This window comes from Dermochelys coriacea, chromosome 2 (assembly GCF_009764565.3).
Source record: "Dermochelys coriacea isolate rDerCor1 chromosome 2, rDerCor1.pri.v4, whole genome shotgun sequence".
Taxonomy (NCBI): domain Eukaryota; kingdom Metazoa; phylum Chordata; order Testudines; family Dermochelyidae; genus Dermochelys; species Dermochelys coriacea.
Window position 1 is genome coordinate 223,896,635 of NC_050069.1, and position 24,228 is coordinate 223,920,862.

Below are 24,228 nucleotides of genomic sequence, written 5' to 3' on the forward strand. Positions count from 1 at the left end.
TTTGCTTCACACCTAGGTCAACCTGTTTGTTTACTGTGTGCCCTCTACCACCCTAGGGTCATCTTGACCAGATATCACCTTCCTGTTTAAATGCTGGTGCTCAGCAAGGCGATTCTGCTCCCAGAGTCCAATACTGATTATATAGACATTCACCCCCATGCTTCTGCATGGTCCTATGCAGAGGTCCTAGACTTCCCTGCCATCTCAGGAGAGGAGTAGGTCCAATCTCATCTGAAGAGCAGTCACCAGAACACCAATATATGAGAGGATATAAGACCAAATGAAGGAGAAGGACCAGTCCTGGGGCACAGGCCAGTGCTGCAACAAAGAAAAGTCACCCCAGAAGGGTTATATAAATGTCAAGGACAATAACAGGACCCATGGAAGAGCTCGCAAAACCTGTGTCTACTACTGCAAGATCTGCCTTGAAGTTAATATGCCAGTATTTAAAAAGGGTAAATTGGATGACCTGTGTAGCAATAGGACAGTTAGCCGGACACTGATTCTGGACAAAGTCACAGAAAGGACGATATAGGATATGAGGATAGCATAATTAATGGTAATCAATATGGTTTTATGGAAAATAGTTCTTGTCAAACAAACTGGATATCATATTTTGATGAGATGACAAGTTTGTTTGATAAAGGTAGCTTCTGTAAGGGATTTGACTTATCCCACATGACATTCTGTTGGAAAAAAAATTAGCTCTGTGCTAAATCCACGTAGCCAATATTACATTGATTAAACTCATGGTAGTTGATAGATCACAAAACCCAACTGCAAATGGGGAATTATCATCCAGTGGGGGTGTTTCTAATGGGGTCTCGCAGGGATCTGTTCTTGGCCAGATTCTATTCAACTTCTTTCAGTGATTTGGAAGAAAATATAAATTCATTGTTGGTGAAATTTGCAAACACCACAAAAATGGGTAGAGCAGTAAGTAATAATGGGAACAGATCAGTTATAGATTGTTAAGGTGGGCTTGTTTGAAACACAGACATTTTTTACAAAGCCAACACAGTGGGAGTTTTGCCTGAATAACTGATTTTTTTTCTCCTGACCCATCTTTCATGATGGAAAACAAGTTTACTTTTTCATAAAACTCATTTCCTTAAAACACAGTTTAACTTCTTGCAAGATAGTAGGATTGCTCCTAGTTAAAGATCACCCAAGAGGATGTTTTAAGGATTGTCAGAAATGTTCATTTTGGAAGGAAGAAACCGCGGGTAGAGGGAGGACTAGAGATAATGCAAGAAGATGTTAGGTAATATTTTTAAAAGCACTTAAGTGTGGTCATTTTTCAAGTAACTTTTGAAAACGGAACTTAAGTGCTTTTGAAAATTTTACGCATGAGTTTGAATTCCCAGCTGTCTATGGGCATGGTACTAAAAACTGCCACCACTTTGCACTTCTATGGCACCTTCCTCTTAGGATCATGAAGCGTTTTTACAAACATGAACAAATTAAGCCAAGATTACACAGATGACTGAAATGAGAAATTGAGACTAAGGGTGAAATCCTGGCATCAATGGGAGTTTTCCTTTGACTGCAATGCAGCCAGGATTTCACCCTAAATTGTCAGTATTAGAAGCCTAAGTCTGGATGTAATAATTAACATATATTTTCAAGCCTTCATTTGCATATGAAGTTACCCATCCAAAGTAGTTCAGTGTCTATTTCAATGCCCAGCTATGCATGAATTTGAGGGAACTATATGTCCAATTATACATATGTAGTGCACTTGCCTGACATATCAAAATATCTGATTCAATTTCCAAGGAGAGTTTTGCAAATATGATGAAAGGAGAATTGGACCCAAAGTTAGGGGAGGCTTAACCCCAAAAGGTGCTTATGCTTTCTGATTGTTCCAGACTTCCTTTTAAGTATTTTGGGGGGAGCTTTGAATAGTTGATAACTTTAGTAGGCTATTTGCTATGCTCAGAATCCATAGAATATATACTGAAATAAGTTTAAAATGCAGTAATTAATTATGTCAAGGCTGATTGATTTTTTAAAATTAGTTTAGAGCAATATAGTATAGCTGCATCCAGCAGGAACCATTGAGGCTGGGACTGAGATGGAGTGATGTATGAACATGCTATTCAGAATGACCAATCTGCCCTTACTATACCTTTCCAGGTCAAAGTGCGTCACAGCAGAGCTTGCTATCACACTGAGTTTTCTCTTTTCCATACTATGGGTTATCTTTACATTTTGAAGTAACACATTATTCTGAATATATACTCCGTGGAGCTGAATCAAAAGTACAAAAATGTGTTCACTAACAGTCATATGAATTCGACAATGAATTTTTATTTCCCCACATTCATGACTTTTCCATGTTCAGTTTTTGTAAACATTCAGCTTTACTAGCACTAATGTATGTGAAAAGCAAATTTTAAGCTCACATGATCCAATATTGACTGGAAGAAAAATTCAAACTGAAGAGCTGAAGGGCTATCTTCTACAGTCTTATAAAAGACTACAGTTTTATCCTTTGCAGTATAATAAATTAACTACAGCTGTGCTAGGAGTGATCAAATGATAAACTATAGCTACTATCTGTTGTCTTCAGGTTTCTAGTGTATTTGTGTAAGGCAAAGGAAATTCTCTTTGGAAAGACTTCCCATAAGTAAGACCTCCAAGTTTTTAGGGAGGATCAGTATATATCATGGAAGTATATCCACATTTTCAGATTATGGGGCTTCAGGAAATGAATGATGTTGTTATTCAGAAGGGAAAGGAGAAGATAGAATGTCCTTCTCTGCAAAACTACATAGGCATCAGTTGACTGTGCAATTAAGTCTCCTTATCAACAATAGTTTAAATGACCTATTATAAAGAATAGTAATTTTTATTATCTTTACCTATGTTTGACTTTATTATCAGCTCTCATCTTTATTATTAATCATGCTATTAATAGTTCATTATTCCAGAATGGCTGCCATTATCTAATCCTTCAGTTTTCAGAGATACTTGTTACAGATACTTTGCCTTATTATGGCCCCAATCAAGAAAAGCACTTTTGCACATGGATACCTTTAAGCATGTGAGCAATCCCAATGCTGAAGTGTTTTGCTGGCTTGTAACCTAAATCTGGTTAGATGGGTTGCTGTTACGGGACAGGACTGCTATGGAACTACAGGATGAGCAGGGGCTCTTAGAGACAGGGGAAAACTTTGGGAAAATGACATGTTACAACAGCTGTCATGTTGACAGGGCTGGATTATGACATTCTGAGGCCCTAAACTATGTCAAGTGTAGGAGGCCCCATATCATAAAAAAAATTAGTTGATTATTTTCACAGAAAGGACATTGAATATATAAACATGAAAGCTCTTTATTTGCATATATACAAAGGAAAAGTTGTAAAAACAGAATAATAATCTAACTAAAACACATCTTGTAATAAGAAAAGGAGTACTTGTGGCACCTTTGAGACTAACAAATTTATTAGAGCATAAGCTTTTGTGAGCTACAGCTCACTTCATCGGATTTATTAGAGCATAAGCTTTCGTGAGCTACAGCTCACGAAAGCTTATGCTGTAATAAATTTGTTAGTCTCTAAGGTGCCACAAATACTCCTTTTCTTTTTACACATACAGACTAACATGACTGCTACTCTGAAAACATCTTGTAATATGCCTGCTTGCATTATAAAATAGTTTCAAATTTACATATTTTCATTATGATTTCTTAATTAGTAGATGTGAAAACTTTATATCTATAGCAACACAAAAGCAGTTAGTTACACAGACCATCTTACTTAATGGAAGCAGTACTACCTGTAGTATATTAGTTTGCACATGACATTAAATTTAACACTGAAATTTAAAACATTTTCTTTTGTGATTTTTGGAGAGCAAAATCACTGATGATGTCCTCAGATGATAAGCTACGGAGTTTGTCACTTTTGATGCACAGAATGCTTACGGCAGATAGTTTTTCTAGCAGCATTTTCTAGGCAGACATCTCTCTGCGTTTGCTTCTCTATCCTCTGTCTCCCCCAGGACCACTGATTATTCTTGAGTAAACACCTCGGACACACAGAGTGACAATAAGCTCCATGCACAAAAGAGAATGGTATCTCTAGACAGGCATTGAGAAAGTGAGAAAAATTAGCCTATATTCAAGCAAATATAATGAATATTATAGGCTTTAATTGTCTAAAAATCATATATGCACATAATTTGAAATAACTTGCTCACCAAGTACTCAGAATATTTTGATATATATGTATATCTTCCTTCACTTCTCTCAAACCCCTCTATTTATCCTTTCGTCAGCACTGTCTGATATTTACTAAGGTTCCCGAAACTGACGGAGGGAAGCCAACACAAATGTATCCTCCTCAAGATCCACTCAACCCAAGTCCATAAGACAGTCACCTGCAAACTCAGTCATGTGAAGCATGGATAGCGCATGAACCAGAAAGCAGCATGCGCACTAAAATACACAATTGTACGTATGAACAGATCAAAAGAAGAACGAACATACTAACACTTAAGAAAACGAAGAAAAACAGGAGCGAAGGCACTATACAGCTGAGCATGCTGGACCATAAGCAAAAGATGGCAGCCTTCTGGCTATTACCAGACAAGGGGGATGCTAGATATGATAAGGAGGACTTGTGGCACCTTAGAGACTAACAAATTTATTTGAGCATAAGCTTGCATCCGATGAAGTGAGCTGTAGCTCACGAAAGCTTATGCTCAAATAAATTTGTTAGTCTCTAAGGTGCCACAAGTCCTCCTTTTCTTTTTGTGGATACAGACTAACACAGCTGCTACTCTGAGACCTGTCGCTATATACGATGTCACTCCTAAGACGAATCCCGTATGAGTTTTGCAGGACTGCTTCACGACACTGCCTCACATTTTTCCCAATTTTATCGGCAGTGAGATTATTTATTTATTTAAATAAATTATGAAGATATGGTCAGAATTTTACCAATAGCAGCTGGCCAACAAAAGGCTGCCATAGGAGACTGATAGCAGACTTATACGTAGAAATACTAACTATACAAGTGCAATTATTGTTTTTTTTCTCAGCCCTGGCCTTCCGGCCTGTCAATAATGAACAATTTGTGAAAGGTAAGGTTAGGGTAAGGGTATTTGTGTAGTCAGATGTGTATATTTATGTCATATTTGAACAAAAATGTCTATATTTAGAGAGAATCTTCTTTTTCCCATATCGCCTTTATTTATCAATTGTTTTTGATAAAATTTGAAATGGAATCCGTTTTTTTTCTTTTTTTTAGAGGCCCCTCATATTGTGAGGCCCTAAACAAACTTTATGTCTGAGGGCCACATCTGCATGGGGAAATTGTATGCAGGATCATGAATGTAGGGCTGGGGCAGGAGGTTGGGGTGTGGGAGGGAGTGCAAGGTGTGTGTGGGGTGCGGTGTGCAGGAAGGAGCTTACGGCAAGGGGTTGGGGTGCAGGAGGGAGCTCAGGGCAAGGGGTTGGGGAGCAGGAGGGGTGCAGAGGGGGGTGTGGAGTGTAAGAGGGGGCTCAGGGAGAGGTTTCGGGTTCAGGAGAGGTGTGCGGGGGCTCAAGGCAGGGGGTTAGGGGGCCTAGGGCAGGAGGTTGGGGTGCAGGAGGGGTTTGGGTGCAGACTCCGGCCCAGTGCCACTTACTTCGAGCAGCTCTGGGATGGCAATGGTGCGCAGTGGGGCTAAGGCAGGATCCCTGCCTGCCCTGGCCCCGCACCGCTCCCGGAAGCGGCAGACACATCTGACAGTGACTCCTGGGGGTGGGGTTGGGCAGGCGGCTTTGACACGCACTACCCTCGCCTGTGAGTACCACCCCTGAAGCTCCCATTGGCTGCAGTTCCCCATTCCCGGACAATGGGAGCTGCAGGAGGCAGTGTCAGAAGGTGAGGGCAGTGCACGGAGCTCTCTGCCTTCCCCCCAGGGGCCACAGGGATGTTTTGCCCAATGCTTCCAGGAGCAGCGCGGGGCCAGGGCAGGCAGTAATCCTGCCTTAGCTCCGCTGCGCCATGGGTCTGGCGATCCCACGGGCCGTATTGAAAGCCCTGATAGGCCAGATGTGGCCTGCAGTTTGCCCTCTCCTGCCCTAAGCTATAGTTTAGTTAGTTTATGCTTTAATCTGGTGCTGAATGTAGAAATCCAATAAACTGGATTCAGATGGAATGATATAGATGTGACACCAGTTGAATATAAAGATAGAGAAACAATTACAAAGCAATGAAGGCCCTGTAAAATTAAGTATTAATAAGCAGCAGGTAAGCAAATGCCTGGTAAATGACGAACACACACAGATCAGTCAGTCAATGTGATACACGTTAGGACATTAAAGGAATTAGTTAAACTTATTGTCACCTGATAATTATTTCAAAAAAAATGGAGGAAGTACTGGAAGGATTGAGAAAAACAAACACAGTGCTGAGTTGCAATAATGAAAGAGGACTGATTCTAGTAATTACTGTCAAATTCATCCTTGGTGTCATTGCATTGGGATGAATTTGGTTCAGAAAGGATTGGAGAACTATGGGCAGTTTACAGCATGGATTTATTAAGGGGATGTTGTGGATGTGGCGAGGGGACTCTAAAGCTTATACCCACCTTCTTCTGAGTTTTTTTTTCTGCACCCACACCACCCCCCTCCTTCCATAAATCGTGTGCAACTAACAAATGCTAAAATTGGAGCAAGTTACATCTGTTTTCTGAACCAGTCATACTCAATGTGTAAGGTCACCATTAACATCACTCCTAAATTTGGTTCAATGCGTTTTTATTATTATTTCTTATTTTTAAACTCTTCCAACCTCCTCTGTCTTTCCACCCCCAACTTTTCCTTTTTCAACAGTGTCATTTGAGGATATAAAGTTGGTTTCCACTTCTCAGACCATGATATCTAAATTTGCTTTAAGACAGATGCTAAAAACCTGTTGAGATTTATCTTCATAGACTGTGTGACATTAGTCTCTGACAGTCAAATAATTGATTCTCATTTGTTGTTGCTAAGACTGCATTACTACCATTCGTCTTCTCTCCCCAGCTATTGAATCCTTCTACTGGTGCATATTGATTTGTCTGGAAAAATTAACATGTTGAGGTTCTGTGTTTAACTTATGTCTAGTCTTGCTTTCAGTAACCAATGTACTGCAGTAAAAGGTGGCATATTTATTTTTGTCTAAGAAACATACCTAAATTAGCTAATTTCTATTTGAATAATGCCAGCACCATGAGAAACAAATCTGTGTCTGCTTGAATCAATTATTTGATTCTTGGCTTATTAGTCTTCCAGACCAGCTTGTTAAAATGCTTCAGAGGAGTCAAAGCTCTGTGTTTAGTGTTCTAGATCAAGTAGAACACATCACTTGTTTTTTAAAACTTATCTTCCAATGTAAAATCATATTCTCCTGTTATACTAAATTATTTAAAGATGAGGATAAAGAGGAGCTTCCCTTGGTTTGGGGGGAAAATAAAAAATGGTAAATTTGGTCAGCAATGTTTTTCTTAGTGCTAAATACATTATATTATTTCCTAACAAATTTGAAGTTGAAGAGAAGAGTCAGAATTGACAATTTCTTTTGAAAGTTACCTTGTTAGAGCTGGTGTAGCCATGTCAGTTTGCACTCCAATAGCCATAGGAACTCCCCCACAGTGGATATTTCCCAGTTCCTCTGCCACTGCAATGCTATAGGAGAAGTCCAAGCCCATGCCACCATATTCTGATAAGGAGAAAACAGTGATCATATTAACATTCTTTGTTAAGAGAAAAGAAAACCTATTTAATTACAATCGTCTACAAGCTGGGGCTATTATATAGTTTCCAAATATTTAACAATGATCAACTTTTATTCCAGCATAGTCATAGATTCATAGATACTAAGGTCAGAAGCGACCATTCTGATCATCTAGTCCAACCTCCTGCACAGTGCAGGCCACAGAATCTCACCTACGCACTCCTACAAAAAACCTCACCTATGTCTGAGCTATTGAAGTCCTTAAATCACGGTTTAAAGACTTCAAGGAGCAGAGAAGCCTCCCTCAAGTTACCCATGCCCCATGCTACAAAGGAAGGCGAAAAACCTCCAGGGCCTCTCCAATCTGCCCTGGAGGAAAATTCCTTCCCGACCCCAAATATGGCGATCAGCTAAACCCTGAGCATATGGACAAGATTCACCAGCCAGATACCCAGGAAAGAATTTTCTATAGTAACTCAGATCCCATCCATCTAATATCCCATCTCAGGGGATTAGTCTTATTTACCCTGAATATTTAAAGATCAATTACTTACCAAAATCCCATTATCCCATCATACCATCTCCTCCATAAACTTACCAAGTAGAATCTTAAAACCAGATAGATCTTTTGCCCCCGCTGCTTCCCTTGGAAGGCTATTCCAAAACTTCACTCCTCTGATGGTTAGAAATTTTCGTCTAATTTCAAGTCTAAACTTCCTGGTGGCCAGTTTATACCCATTTGTTCTTGTGTCTACATTGGTGCTGAGCTGAAATAATTCCTCTCCCTCTCCTGTATTTATCCCTCTGATATATTTATAGAGTAATCATATCTCCCCTCAACCTTCTTTTAGTTAGGCTAAACAAGCCAAGCTCCTTAAGTCTCCTTTCATAAGACAAGTTTTCCATTCCTCGGATCATCCTAGTAGCCCTTCTCTGTACCTGTTCCAGTTTGAATTCATTCTTTTTAAACATGGGAGACCAGAACTGCACACAGTATTCTAGGTGAGGTCTCACCAGTGCCTTGTATAATGGTACTAAAACCTCCTTATCCCTACTGGAAATGCCTCTCCTGATGCATCCACATTGGCAGCTCATAGTCATCCCATGATCAACCAATACTCCAAGGTCCTTCTCCTCTTCTGTTACTTCTAATTGATGCGTTCCCAACTTATAACTAAAATTCTTGTTATTAATCCCTAAATGCATAACCTTACACTTCTCACTATTAAATTTCATCCTGTTACTATTACTCCAGTTTACAAGGTCATCCAGATCCTCCTGTATAATATCCCGATCCTTCTCCGAATTGGCAATACCTCCCAGCTTTGTATCATCTGCAAACTTTATTAGCACACTCCCACTTTTTGTGCCAAGGTCAGTAATAAAATATTAAATAAGATTGGTCCCAAAATCGATCCCTGAGGAACTCCACTGGTAACCTCCCTCCAACCTGACAGTTCTCCTTTCAGTAGGACCCGTTGCAGTCTCCCCTTTAACCAATTCCTTATCCACCCTTTGATGTTCATATTGATCCACATCTTCTCCAATTTAACTAATAATTCCCCATGTGGCATGGTATCAAATGCCTTACTGAAATCTAGGTAAATTAGATCCACTGCATTTCCTTTATCTAAAAAATCTGTTACTTTTTCAAAAAAGGAGATTAGGTTGGTTTGGCATGATTTACCTTTTGTAAAACCATGTTGTATTTTGTCCCATTTACCATTGACTTCAACGTCCTTAACTAATTTCTCCTTCAAAATTTTTTCCAGGACCTTGCATACTACAGATGTCAAACTAACTGGCCTGTAGTTACCCGGATCACTTTTTATTGTCTCTCGACTGTCCATGCCCTCCCAATACCGTAAATAGATATTTGACGCCATCATCATGCTTGGTGATTTACAAATAAATCAGTAGAGACAGTCCTTGCTTGATGGAATTCACAGTCCAAACAGAACTGGACACACACTGCATACGAGTACCAAGAAAACTAGCGGCGGGAGAATATAGCAACACTTAAAGCCCCTTTATGCTTGGCATTGTACAACCACATGAAGAGAGTCTCTGCCCTGAAGATTTTCCCATCTAAAAAGACAAGACAGACAAAGGTGGGGACGGGAAACAGAAACAGAGATGAGAGAAGTGACTTGCTCAGGGGTCACACAGCATTGTCAGCAATAGAGTCAGGAACGAACTCAGATCTCCTGAAGCTCAGCCCAGTGACGTATCCACTCTACCACACAGCCTCCAAAGGGCATTTCCACTCAGAGGCTGAAGATTTGAAACCTGGGTGCCTGAAGTTAGGGGAATACATATGGATTTAGGCATCTAAATAAATGGCCTGCTTTTCAGGGGTACTGAGCACCTACAGCTCTAAAAGTCAAAGTACTTATATAGCTGCCTAAATATGAATTTGATGGTCTAAATTCAGGCACCTAGTTCTGAAAACATTGAGTTTTTAATCACTGCAGGAGAACCTGCTCAAAACATCCTCAAAAATCAACAGCTCTGATCAGCATTTATAAAGACAAGAGAAGTGAGAGAATCTGTAAGGCTCCACAACAAAGGCAGTGAGAACAGACTCGAAGAGACTAAGATATGTACACAGTACAGTTTACATCAGTTACGTTGCTCAGGAGTGCGAACAAGCCACCCCGAGTGATGCAAGTTGCATTGACCTAAGCGCCGGTGTGGACAGCGCTATGTCCATGGGAGAGCTTCTCCCGCTGACATAGCTTCAGCGGCTCACAGGGACTGGAGTAATTAAGTCGACAGGAGAGCTCTTGCCCATCAGTTTGGAGCACCTGAACTAGCAGTGCGACAGCTGCATTGGTGCAGCTGTGCTGCTGTAAGCTCTGCAGCGTAGCTGTAGCCTAAGGTAGTAAGGAACTCTCTAATAACATAGCTGCTTATATCAGTCTTCGAATGTTGGTAGTATTCTCAAGGAAGCCAAGTCTCACTGATCTAGGATTTACGGCTGATAGGCAATGCACTAAAAATATACAATCACAGAGGTAGGGAACAGTAACTCCTTTGGCTCTGCCACAGTTCTCTGAGGTGGCAGAGGACAGGAAAATTGCTGTGTTTTAGGTCCATTCTTGGGGGCATGAATCACTACTATAGTGCTGCTACAGCTATTTAAAAATGAGTTTAAAATTACAACTCCCATACCATTCCATACATATTCCACATTCAGGACATAGTAAGATCTCAAAAGCTAAACAAAATCAGGCCATGACAATAGCTGGATTGAAAACTGAGGGATTGTAGAAAATGGTGATTTAGTAGGTGATGTTATTCCCTCTGAGTTAGCACTGAGCCTATGCCCAAGAACAATGTCAGGTAGAAGTGTGCTGCTGTGTATATGCATATATGTCCTAACTATTTATGGTCATTAAAGCACTTTTCACTAGAACAGAGGCAATGACTGTGGTGTCTTGGACAAATTCCAGTATGGGTCTTTATACCTCCTTACCTTTCATACTACAGTTTCAATTAAAGAGGATATTATTCTTCATCTCTTCCCCAAGTTATACAGTGTGGCCTAATACTAATACACAGCTGTGTATTGCACCCAAGAAGGAGCTGAGTTTCCATGGGGCAGAGGGGATGATTCCTGTACTTGTAATTTATATGCAAGATTAATTATTATATTATTATTATGATTTGACTGAATAATTTGATTAGGTGGCATGTTACTACTTTAATTAACTCATTGGAAATTCACCCCAACAGAGGAAATTTAAAACAAATGGGGATGGAAAAATATCCTGTGGCGCAGCCACCTGTGTTCTGTTTGTTCTGTTCCCAGGAGCAGCTATGCTTGTTGACATCACGCTTTTGCTATCTCAACTTACCCTTACTTCCGTGAAGTTTGCATTATAACACCGATAGCCAAATTAAAAACAACACAGCCCATATAAACCTATCCTTTGTACACTATTATCTGTTTCCTAAACCCCCAGGCAGTGCCTTTGTGCTTCCTCTTTTTCAGAAGGAGAAGAAGCCGCAAATTCAAAAGGCAAAGTCTGAGCTTTAGTTTTGCGTGGTGCACTTGCATAATATAGCCTGACTGCATAGGATTTTCAGTATAGTGAAATTACTGTATTTCAAAACTTAGTTCAGCACACCCCCTGAAAAAGCCCATACTTTGTTTTTAATTAAAAAATCAAAAAACCTCCCACAGACAGTTTAAGCAATGCAGGGAAATGACAATCACATGGGGATGTCTACAAAAGAATATGTTTCAGAGTAGCAGCCGTTTTAGTCTGTATTTGCAAAAAGAAAAGGAGTACTTGTGGCACCTTAGAGACTAACAAATTTATTTGAGCATAAGCTTTCGTGAGCTACAGCTCACTTCATCGAATGCATTCAATGAAGTGAGCTGCAGCTCAGGAAGGCTTACGCAGAAAATAAATTTGTTAGTCTCTAAGGTGCCACAAGTACTGCTTTTCTTTTTACAAAAGAATATATTATTCATCACTGTTAATGTTACAATAGCCCTAGCAATGAAGAGAGCAACTGGCAAAAGTTAAAGACAAAAAGGATTTCATGGCTAGCAATACATTAATTGGCTACCCAAAAATTATTCTGACAGGCTTCCACGACTGAGATTTATTTTTTTTTACAAGTCAATAACAACATTTCAGATTTAGAAAGTAGGCTAGTCAATACATCACTTTCCCAGAGCAATGAGTAGTGTAGACTATCACCACGCTTCCCCTGGGGAAACAGAGAAAGAATCACATGCGACAGGCAGATGCCAGTCATGCAATGTTGTTGTAGCCGTGTAGGTCCCAGGATATTAGAGAGACAAGGTGAGTGAAGCAATATCTTTTTTTGGACCAACTTCTGTTGGTGAGAGACAAGCTTTCAAACTTACACAGAGCTCCTCTTCAGGTCTGGGAAACTCACCCAGAGTGTCCCAGGTAAATACAAGATGGAACAGATTGTTTAGCATAAGTAGTTAACACATTTCAAGAGACCATTCAAGGTGAAAGTGACCTGTTAACACTCCTCCAGTCATAGGGAGGAAAGGAAGGGGTAGAAGCAGCTGGTGGGGGAGGGAGAGAGGGTTGTTAGTAGGTTATAGATTATTGTAATAAAAAATTAATCCAAGTGTCTCTATTCAGTCCATGATTTTTAGTATCTAGCAAAATTATGAATTTAAGATCCTAGGCTCATCTTTTGAAAGTGTTGTGAAGGTTTTCTTTGAGGATGAGGACTGAGACGTCAAATATAGAGTGATCGCTTTGTGCGCGAATACTTTTCACAAAGCGATCACTCTGTATCTCGGATCTTAAATTCATAATTTTACTAGATACTAAAAATCATGAATGGAATAGAGACACTGGCGTTTTGTCTTATTATGGCTATTATGGAATAGCCTTTTAGGTGGGATGGTGAAAACACCCAATGAAGATGCATGACATATAATTGGTCTCATATGTTTATAGAGCTTTGAAATCTCTCACGTTTACCAACTGTCATAAAAAATGAGATTATGTGGAATCACTCCTGATATTTGGTACCCCTTGTAACTCAGTATGAAAATAAGTAAACTCATTTCTCATGATTCTAGAAAACCAAAAGAAAAATGAGATGATTCCCTCCTGAACTTTGATCTGAGAGAATACTATACTGGTGCCAAGATAACCAAATTAACTGGTAGTTTTCACCAGAACATATAATTTTAAATCAACAGACGCAAAGCTGAAATGTTTGAGCCTTAATCACCTGTCCTAAAGATAGTTAAGAATAACAATTCTAGTATTACAAAAGGCCTTGTGATTACATAGCTGTTAGTATTCATTACTAGTGTATAAATCTCACCATAATTCTCTTCCTGTTTCTTTAACATAAAAAACTCAGACAGTTTAAGAATATTCAAATGTCTTTTCTTCTTGACATATTCAAAATCCCAGGAATCTAGCCATTACATTCTGGGATGATCAGAGTTAAACAACACAGTTAATACCCCACCTTCTCTTAATTTGTCCATATTGGTCATTTGTTTCTTCCTGGTAATAGCAAAAAGATGCCTCACCACACAGAGTAGAAACACCATATTAGAGTCCAATTCAGCTATATTTGGATACACGGGTATGTTGCTCAATTAATACATCTGGATCAGTCCACAAAAATGTTAAAGAAAAACAGATGTAAAGCTCTCTACTACAGAGTGGAACGAATTATACTTTTAATAACAATCTGTGGGCTGGGGCTACAAAATCAGAGCCATATACAACTCTCAATTCACAATGGATCTCCTCTTGATAATGAGTGATTTCACGAAGACCAAGAGCACTTTGTTTATGTGGTAACTAAACTTTATTAATAAAGTTTCAACATGACTTAGAGGGGGAAAATTAATGCAGTGCACTTTTAGAGCCTCTGCTATTTCTGCATGTTTGACCTTTGTATGTATATGTGCACCTGGGGTAACTGCAAATTAGGTATGCCTAAATCATTAGAAATTTGAATGTTATGATATTGTTAGGCTTAAGAGTTAACTTACTGAGATTAATGTAGTAACTTAAATCTCTCAGAATTGTTTCAGGTTAAGACAGTGCTGTACTGGGAATTATTATGAAGGTTTTCTTCACAATTGCAAGGAGTAGAAAATGTCCTTTAAAAAAAAATTAAAGCTTCCACTCTGCAGAATCTCTCTTGAAACAGATAAATGCATCAAGCGGGCTGATCAGGCCCACAGGCCATGTGTCTGACATTCCCATAATGAGTTCAAAAGATATCAGGTCAAACAAGCTAGAATCACATGTTTAAAGACATAACTTGCAAACCACTACTTTAATCATCCTCCCATTTCCAGTAACCTCCCTTACATTTTTATTAGGATTTTTATATTTTTAAACAAACACAACATGATGTGACCAAATGCCACACATATGTGAGCAATCATAACTGTATAAATCCTCAAGCCCAAGAGAACTTCAGAGTTCCCTGATGATAAAATACTTTGAAGAGTTCTGTCCCGTAACCCACACTGTGGGGAATGAAAAGCTCTACAATACAAAAAATGTAAAATGTGCACATGACAAAAAGAGAAACAGCCTGGGAGGAGATTCAGCAAACTTTCAAAGCCCCAATATTGCAAATGGTCTTATGAACCACCAGCTGTATCAACTCCACATAAGAGAAAACTGAAACTTGGTCCACACCCATCAATATACTTCCAACTAATCCCTACAGTATGCATGTTAATGAAAACCTCCTGAATCCAGTGTCCTCATCCTCTTTCTGCTTTTCATCAACTTGAGTTTTTGTTGTTGCTGGGGGTTGGTTGGATTTTTTTTGTTTGGCTGGTTTTTTATTAGCCACAAATGATACAGAAGTTTAGTTTTAATGTCCTGGAGGTTTCAGTAACAGAGAATGTGATCTCAGTTATTAAGAATAATAAAACAAAATTAAAATCCAATTAAACTCTATGACAGGGAGAGAAAAAAGAGGGAAAAGGAAATCAAGAAGTTTATGAACTTGATATTGCACAGTGCCAAGTCCCTCCTGCAGTGGTGAGCAGCCTCAGCTCTCATTGTAATGCAAAGCCAGTTCTAATGAGGCTTCCAACCCAATTCTGCAGGCTAACAGAAACGTCAAATCCATATCCTAGCTTTCATGTGCTTTTCAATGCAAACCTCCAGACTAAAAGTCTGTCAATCAGTAATTACTGCAGTATCTCATGATGAGCATAAAACGCATTGTTGTGATTTGTTTTCACATAGTTGTTCAGACTTCAGTTACCATTTTTCCACTGAATTCTCTGTTGGGGACAAGTTTAGTTAGCAGGGTAGACTGCTGCCCTCCAACCAAGAGGTTACCACTCTTCCGACAAACAGGCACATATTGCAGCAACAGCCTTTGACCAGGGAGGTAAGACACCCAATCCTGTTGACATCATTCTGCATCAGCCATCGAGTCAGCACCAAAGCAACACCCCTTCCCTATAGGCTGAATGTGTCTTTAGTCACAAACTCATTGCCTGCCAGACCTCAAAGAAGACATGAACTCTGCCTCCCCTGGTAGAAAAGAACACAGCCAGCTCAGCTACTCTGCTACATTTTAATTATTTCCAAAAGATTAAACACACACAGAATTCTAAATGTGTTGAAAATACAAAGAAATCAGATTGTGCCAAGCCCCCATATTCATATGCTGCAGCATATCAATATGGGCGCTTGGCACAATCTGGTTTTTATTTTTTATAATTTTGGCTGGTAATATCAATGTTTATTTCTGAAGTATTTTATTTTTATTGATTTAGATTTTCATTTTTGTGGGAAATTAGGAAGAATTAGACAGCAGAAGTTCAGACAATAATTATTTAATGACAGTAGACATTGAGATTCAAAAAGCTAAAACTTTATAACCATTAAAACACAAATTATCAACACCACATGTCAAAATTTATAAAATAAATGTCTTTAAATCAAATGCTATTAATTTCTCACGCAACATTTTTCTTACTTTGCCTATTGGTAAATTTTTAATATTATTGATTAAACTATTTTTTCGTGGGGGGGAATGTACAGCGAAATCTAGGTTTACCGATATTTACTGATAAAAATCTAATCCTTCCAAGACTATCAATATTGCAGTGCTGGTGACATACTAACCCATTTCCCCTGACCTCTCCTCCCCACATGCACACATGCGTGTGCACACACAAATTATGGTTATTAGCAGCTGAAAGCCCATGCTATCATTTGGGTGTGGTCATTGGGGTAAGTACTTCACCATCCATGTCTCCCTCATAAAACCAATTAAACTGATGCATGTACACTACCTCTGATTTCACAATGGTTTAGGACTCTTGGCATGGCATAGATACAAACCTTGTTGGCCCAGGGGTTAATTTTTAAAGGCAAAGTGGTTGAGAATTTAAAAATTGGAAAGCAACAGACCACAAAACCCAGTGATGATTAAACCTTGTGGTATTCTGAACAAAAAGAGCTCACAACCATGCTTATAGTTGTTTCCTTCGCTTCACACTGACTCAATAGACACTGTAGGCTTCAGAGTAACACACAAACAGATGACTATCCTGGAATCTTATTATATAGAAGATACTTTGTTTAATCTTTACTAGAAACAAATTTTGCATGAGAGCAGCAGGATAGATAATCATCATCCCAAAAGCTCCAGCCTCCATTCTGGTTCCCACGTACTTACAGGGGATCATTGGAAACCACTGTTCAAAGGTTTGGTGAGAGATTTCACTGCTCAGCACATGAAACTCTATCTACCAGTCCTTCTCAAAAGCTCTTTTAGTCCACTCCATGATGGTGAATTACCTATTGGAGATCCAGAGTTGTTTGACACAGAAAGGGGAATTGTTTCCAATTAACTCAAGCTATCACTACAACAAGGTTAGATTTTCTAGAGTAAATTCCAGTGCAAGAGGTTTACCATTAACGAGGATCATAGAGATATCTTGCCTCCCCAGGTATCCCTGGCAGAGCACTTTGGCCCCATAGTGCCATTATGTCACTGCGCGAAGTAAGGTGCAGTGTCAAAACACAACACTCCAACTCTGAATGCTACAGAATTCTCCTGTAGATGGCCTCCCATGACCCTGACCTGTGTCTGGTCTGCAACCTGTGCAACATAAGGTGACCACACCACTTAAAGATCTTAGTCACAAACTTGCTGAGCACATCATTCTTACTATTACAGTGACTGGGGCAAAAATCAAATCAATAGAGACATCTGTAAACTAATGCACCAACTATAGATTCCGCCACTGGTTTTGCACATTTGGTAATCATCTCATTCACAGTCACCAGACAGCCAGATTCCTCAAAAATGACAGCACTTGCTGATGTGGAAGTAATAAACTGTCAATTCATATAAGGAACAAAGATTACAAATCCCCCAAACAGTTGTTCCCAAAACAATTTAAGCGTCTTCATAGTATTGTGATCATAACTTCTGATGCTAATGGCATATTTATAGAAGTTTCAAAATACAGATAGATGGTACGATGGGGTGTACCAGCCCATTTGAGGCCCCCTGCTGGAGGCCTCATGGTCCTACCACACTCTACCCCAGAAAAGGAGCAGTGAAGGTGGGTCCTCCAGGCCTAGAGAAGCTGCAGGGAAGCAGCCAATCAGAATCCAGCAGGCTCAGTTAAAAGGAGCTGCAGGATATGAGCAGATCAGTTGCTGGCTGGGGCCAGAAGGAGAAAGAGTGATTGGAAGACTGCAAAACTCCACAGTAAAGAGGCCTGGGAGAGACCCTGCTCAAGAAGGGAACAAATAGAGAACCCTGAGGTAAGGCTGAAGAGAAAAGGCTACATAGGGAAAGGCCTAGGAAATAGCAGCAGCAGCAACTATTAAAGGAAACAGCATGTGGCTGCTATTTGTAGGATCCCTGTGTAGGGGTCCCGAAGTAGTGGGTGGGCCCGGGTCCCACACCAGCCACCGGCAGTGGTTAAAGTCCTGAGAAGGGGATAAGCTTTGTGTAGAAACCCAAGCACAGGGCTGAAATTTAAAGGACTCAAGGACAGGGCTGAAGACCCTGCAGAGGCCAACCATTTGTTGGATTTTTGTTACCCCCAGGAAGAAGACCAAACTTGAAGGAGTAACCTGGCTGGCGAGGTGGCACAATAAGAATTGATAAGACAAAGAGTGTCCAGGGAGAAAGCCCTGGGGCATTGCTCCACAGCAGGGCCGGCACGGACTTAAAGTCAGCCCAGAAGGGGCTGAGAAGTGAGCCCAAAAAACAGGGCTGCAGGTACCAACAAGGGCACAGTGATATGCCCTGGTGGACCTATTATCCTGAAAGGGGCTTGTTTGTTTAAATATTGATTATGTGTAACTTGGCTAGAGGGCTAAGCCACTGAAGATCCACCTGATTAGGTTAACAGCTGACAAGAGAGAGTGAGTGAGTGTATGTTTGAGTAGAAAGAAAAGGAGTACTTGTGGCACCTTAGAGACTAACAAATTTATTAGAGCATAAGCTTTCGTGAGCTACAGCTCACTTCATCGGATGCATTTGGTGGAAAAAACAGAGGAGAGATTTACACACACACACACACACACACACACACACACACACACAGAACATGAAACAATGGGTTTATCATACACACTGTAAGGAGAGTGATCACTTAAGATAAGCCATCACCAGCAGCAGGGGGGGGAAAGGAGGAAAACCTTTCATGGTGACAAGCAAGGTAGGCTAATTCCAGCAGTTAACAAGAATATCAGAGGAACAGTGGGGGGTGGGGTGGGAGGGAGAAATACCATACAGACTATGCTGACAGCTTGTGCCACACACTCTCAAAGAAACTGCGGAACCACCTGATCAACATCCTCTACAGCAAACAGGGAAAGATTAAGAATGAGCTCTCAAAACTGGATACTCTCATAAAGAACCAACCTTCCACACAAACTTCCTCGTGGCTGGACTTTACAAAAACTAGACAAGCCATTTACAAAACACACTTTGCTTCTCTACAAAAGAAAAAGGACACTAAGCTATCTAAACTACTATATGCCACAAGGGGCCACAACAATGGTTCCAGTAACCCACCCAGCAATATTGTTAATCTATCCAACTATACTCTTAGCCCAGCAGAAGAATCTGTCCTATCTCGGGGCCTCTCCTTTTGCCCCTCCACCCCCACGAACATGATACAGTTCTGTGGTGACCTAGAATCCTATTTTCGACGTCTCAGACTCAAGGAATATTTCCAACACACCTCTGACCAACATATTAACCCACAGAGACCTTCCTGCCAACACTACAAAAAGAAGGATTCTGGGTGGACTCCTCCTGAAGGTCGAAACAGCAGCCTGGATTTCTACATAGACTGCTTCCGCCGACGTGCACGAGCTGAAATTGTGGAAAAGCAGCATCGCTTACCCCATAACCTCAGCCATGCAGAACACAGTGCCATCCACAGCCTCAGAAACAACTCTGACATCATAATCAAAAAGGCTGACAAAGGAGGTGCTGTCGTCATCATGAATAGGTCGGAGTATGGACAAGAGGCTACTAGGCAGCTCTCCAACACCACTTTCTACAAGCCATTACCCTCTGATCCCACTGAGAGTTACCAAAAGAAACTACAGCATTTGCTCAAGAAACTCCCTGAAAAAGCACAAGAACAAATCCGCACAGACACACCCCTGGAGCCCCGACCTGGGGTATTCTATCTGCTACCCAAGATCCATAAACCTGGAAATCCTGGACGCCCCATCATCTCAGGCATTGGCACCCTGACAGCAGGATTGTCTGGCTATGTAGACTCCCTCCTCAGGCCCTTCGTTACCAGCACTCCCAGCTATCTTCGAGACACCACTGACTTCCTGAGGAAACTACAGTCCATTGGTGATCTTCCTAAAAACACCATCCTAGCCACTATGGATGTAGAAGCCCTCTACACCAACATTCCACACAAAGATGGACTACAAGCCGTCAGGAACAGTATCCCCGATACTGTCACGGCTAACCTGGTGGCTGAACTTTGTGACTTTGTCCTGACCCATAACTATTTCACATTTGGGGACAATGTATACCTTCAAATCAGCGGCACTGCGATGGGTACCCGCATGGCCCCACAGTATGCCAACATTTTTATGGCTGACTTAGAACAACGCTTCCTCAGCTCTCGTCCCCTAATGCCCCTACTCTACTTGCGCTACATTGATGACATCTTCATCATCTGGACCCATGGAAAAGAAGCCCTTGAGGAATTCCACCATGATTTCAACAATTTCCATCCCACCATCAACCTCAGCCTGGACCAGTCCACACAAGAGATCCACTTCCTGGACACTACGGTGCTAATAAGCGATGGTCACAAACACCACCCTATATCGGAAACCTACTGACCGCTATTCCTACCTACATGCCTCTAGCTTTCATCCAGATCATACCACACGATCCATTGTCTACAGCCAAGCGCTACGATATAACCGCATTTGCTCCAACCCCTCAGACAGAGACAAACACCTACAAGATCTCTATCATGCATTCCTACAACTACACTACCCACCTGCTGAAGTGAAGAAACAGATTTGACAGAGCCAGAAGAGTACCCAGAAGTCACCTACTACAGGACAGGCCCAACAAAGAAAACAACAGAACGCCACTAGCCATCACCTTCAGCCCCCAACTAAAACCTCTCCAACGCATCATCAAGGATCTACAACCTATCCTGAAGGACGACCCATCACTCTCACAGATCTTGGGAGACAGACCAGTCCTTGCTTACAGACAGCCCCCCAATCTGAAGCAAATACTCACCAGCAACCACACACCACACAACAGAACCACTAACCCAGGAACCTATCCTTGCAACAAAGCCCGTTGCCAACTCTGTCCACATATCTATTCAGGGGATACCATCATAGGGCCTAATCACATCAGCCACACTATCAGAGGCTCGTTCACCTGCGCATCTACCAATGTGATATATGCCATCATGTGCCAGCAATGCCCCTCTGCCATGTACATTGGCCAAACTGGACAGTCTCTACGTAAAAGAATGAATGGACACAAATCAGACGTCAAGAATTATAACATTCAAAAACCAGTTGGAGAACACTTCAATCTCTCTGGTCACTCGATCACAGACCTAAGAGTGGCTATACTTCAACAAAAAAGCTTCAAAAACAGACTCCAACGAGAGACTGCTGAATTGGAATTAATTTGCAAACTGGATACAATTAACTTAGGCTTGAATAGAGACTTGGAATGGATGAGTCATTACACAAAGCAAAACTATTTCCCCATGGTATTTCTCCCTCCCACCCCACTCCCCACTGTTCCTCTGCATCCGATGAAGTGAGCTGTAGCTCACGAAAGCTTATGCTCTAATAAATTTGTTAGTCTCTAAGGTGCCACAAGTACTCCTTTTCTTTTTGCGAATACAGACTAACACGGCTGCTACTCTGAAACCTCTGATATTCTTGTTAACTGCTGGAATTAGCCTACCTGCTTGTCACCATGAAAGGTTTTCCTCCTTCCCCCCCCTGCTGTTGGTGATGGCTTATCTTAAGTGATCACTCTCCTTACAGTGTGTATGATAAACCCATTGTTTCATGTTCTCTCTGTGTGTGTATATAAATCTCTCCTCTGTTTTTTCCACCAAATGCATCCGATGAAGTGAGCTGTAGCTCACGAAAGCTTATGCTCTAATAAATTTGTTAATCTCTAAGGTGCCACAAGTACTCCTTTTCTTTTTGCGAATACAGACTAACACGGCTGCTACTCTGAAACCTATGTTTGAGTAGGTTCGCACCCACCCAATAGGAGATGCCCAGAAGAGGTGAGTGTCCCCCATCACAGATGGATAGAGACAGGTGGAATAAAGATACAGTGAAAGTCTGGTATACTTTTTATGCTTAACTGTTTGCTCTGTTTTCAGAGATTGAAAGTAAAGTAATGAAACAGCATGTAAAAATTACTGAGCAATGAAGATTCTCGTTAGTAGGACTGGGTGGAAACTGGATTTTCTGTTTCCTTGGCAATTCTGTGGATTCTGAATTTTTATCTGCTCCAACATGAAAAAACAAAACAATACTGACACTTCCCATAAAACTAAAATTCAAAAATATTCTGTTTGGGGTCAAACAAATGTTTTGTTCCAATAAAATCAAAATGTTTCCTTCCGATTTTAACTTTTTTGTTTTTAAATTTTTTACACATAATATAAAAGTCATATTTAAATTAAAAATAATAAAAACGAGTTGCCCGCCTGTAACTGTTGTTCTTTGAGATGTGATGCAGACATGTATTCTATGGTGGGTGTGCGCTCCCCATGCATCAAAGCTAGAGAACTTTGCCTAGTAATATCCGTAGGGGCTGTGCTCATGCCCTGAGGCCGTAGTCCCTCCCATGGTGGTATTAGGGTGGTGATACCCTGACCCCCTCAGTTCCTTCTCACCAAATGTCAGAAGTGCAGATGCCGATGCAGAGGAGAGGGAGGATGGGTCATGGAATACATGTCTGCATCACATCTAAAAGAACAGTCACAAGGAACCATTTTTTCTTTGAGTAGATGGAGCCATGTACTCTGTGGGTGGTTCACAAGCAGTACTCACAGGAGGTGGGGCTTGGAGTCTATTTAAAGAAGGGCTGCAGAATTGCCTTCCCAAAGTTTGCATCTGATCTGGATGCAGATGTAATAGCATAGTGGTTTGCAAAAGTATGCACAGAGGACCAAGTGGCAACTCTTTCTATGTCCAATATAGGAATATCCTTTAGAAATGCTGTTAGCTAAACCAAGAATCAAAGGACCTCCTCCTTTGGGATCTGTGACTCTTTCCGAATTAATACCATTGCTGCACAGGAAGGGAGGACTGTCTGAAAAAAATGCTGCGAGCAGCATTTTGTTGCAGCTGCTGACCATTAGGTGGCATCTTCCCACGGCTAGAGTATACACTCCAAAAGCATTTAAAGTAGTTCGCGAGTCTTTAAACGAGTGCAAGGTGTCATCAGTCTTTACTGTAAACAAAACCGGGCCATAAAATGGTAAATTCTGTTGCATATCGGGTTCAATGCCAGAGTTCCCTAACCACGTGGCCCTCCTCCTATCTACAGCTAATGACATAATCTTGGCTGAGGTCTCCACCATGTCCAGGGCTGCCTGCAACAAAGTTTAGGCCCTCCAAATGGCCCTCCAAAATGAATGCCTTGAACTCTTCCCTAGAGACTTCTGACAACTTGTCTGTGAACTTAGATACGGCCACCCAATTAACAAAGTTGTATTCGGAGAGCAGCAACTTCTGTCTTGCAATCCAAGCCTAAAGGGAAACAGAATTTTTCCCAATTTAATTCCTCTTGGACTCTCTGTAGATTTATAAATCTACACTTTGGGTGTAGATTTATACCTTCTCCGCCTCGCCCTGTCATTGCTGCAGTCACCACCAGAGAGTTAGGGAAGAATGGGAATAGAAACCTTCAAACCCTTGCACGGAAATGAAGTATCGTTTCTCCAAATGCTTCACAGTAGAGGGCAATGAAACGGAGTACTCTAGAGGGCCTTTGCAAAGCCCTGGAGAGCCTCATTTATTGGGACGGCTATTTTCACTGAAGCTGATGGTTGGAGGATATCCAGGACCTTATGTGTATTCTCCTGAAGGAATTCCGCTAGGATATCCAAGATAGCAACCATAAGCCTCAGGAGGTCCTAATATACCTTAAAGTCCTTAGGTACCAAGGGAGAGGAAGATTCTGGCATGGCAGAATCATCTGGGGTGGGGGAGGGGGGACAAGGAGGCAGTTTACTGCATCAATGATGGATCCTGTTCTTGTACCATGGGATCCAATTACAGTCCCATAAGACCAGAAGGAACAGACTCAGTGGCCACAGAACCAACAGTCAGGACTGGTGATGTTGCTCTGGAATGGGCTGAAGAGCAGGACCTCTGGGACCGAGGAGTGTCCCAGGGATTCCAAGGAGGCCACTAGGAAAATGGATAAGGCATTGGTGGCTAGCAAGGCGCGGGCCAAGAGCCTATTCCAACATCAAAATGGAATATTTA

At 41.1% G+C, this 24,228-nt stretch overlaps 1 protein-coding gene across 2 annotated transcripts in view; it reads right to left on the bottom strand.

Moving 5' to 3' along the window:
* LOC119851029 (probable acyl-CoA dehydrogenase 6) overlaps window positions 1-24,228 on the bottom strand; it is a 145,797-nt gene that overhangs the window by 26,343 nt on the left and 95,226 nt on the right. For both annotated transcript variants that reach the window (XM_043509291.1, XM_038390188.2), the window contains one exon: window positions 7,570-7,699. In XM_043509291.1, coding sequence (XP_043365226.1) covers window positions 7,570-7,699 — 130 coding nt within the window. The remainder of the gene's footprint in view (window positions 1-7,569; window positions 7,700-24,228) is intronic.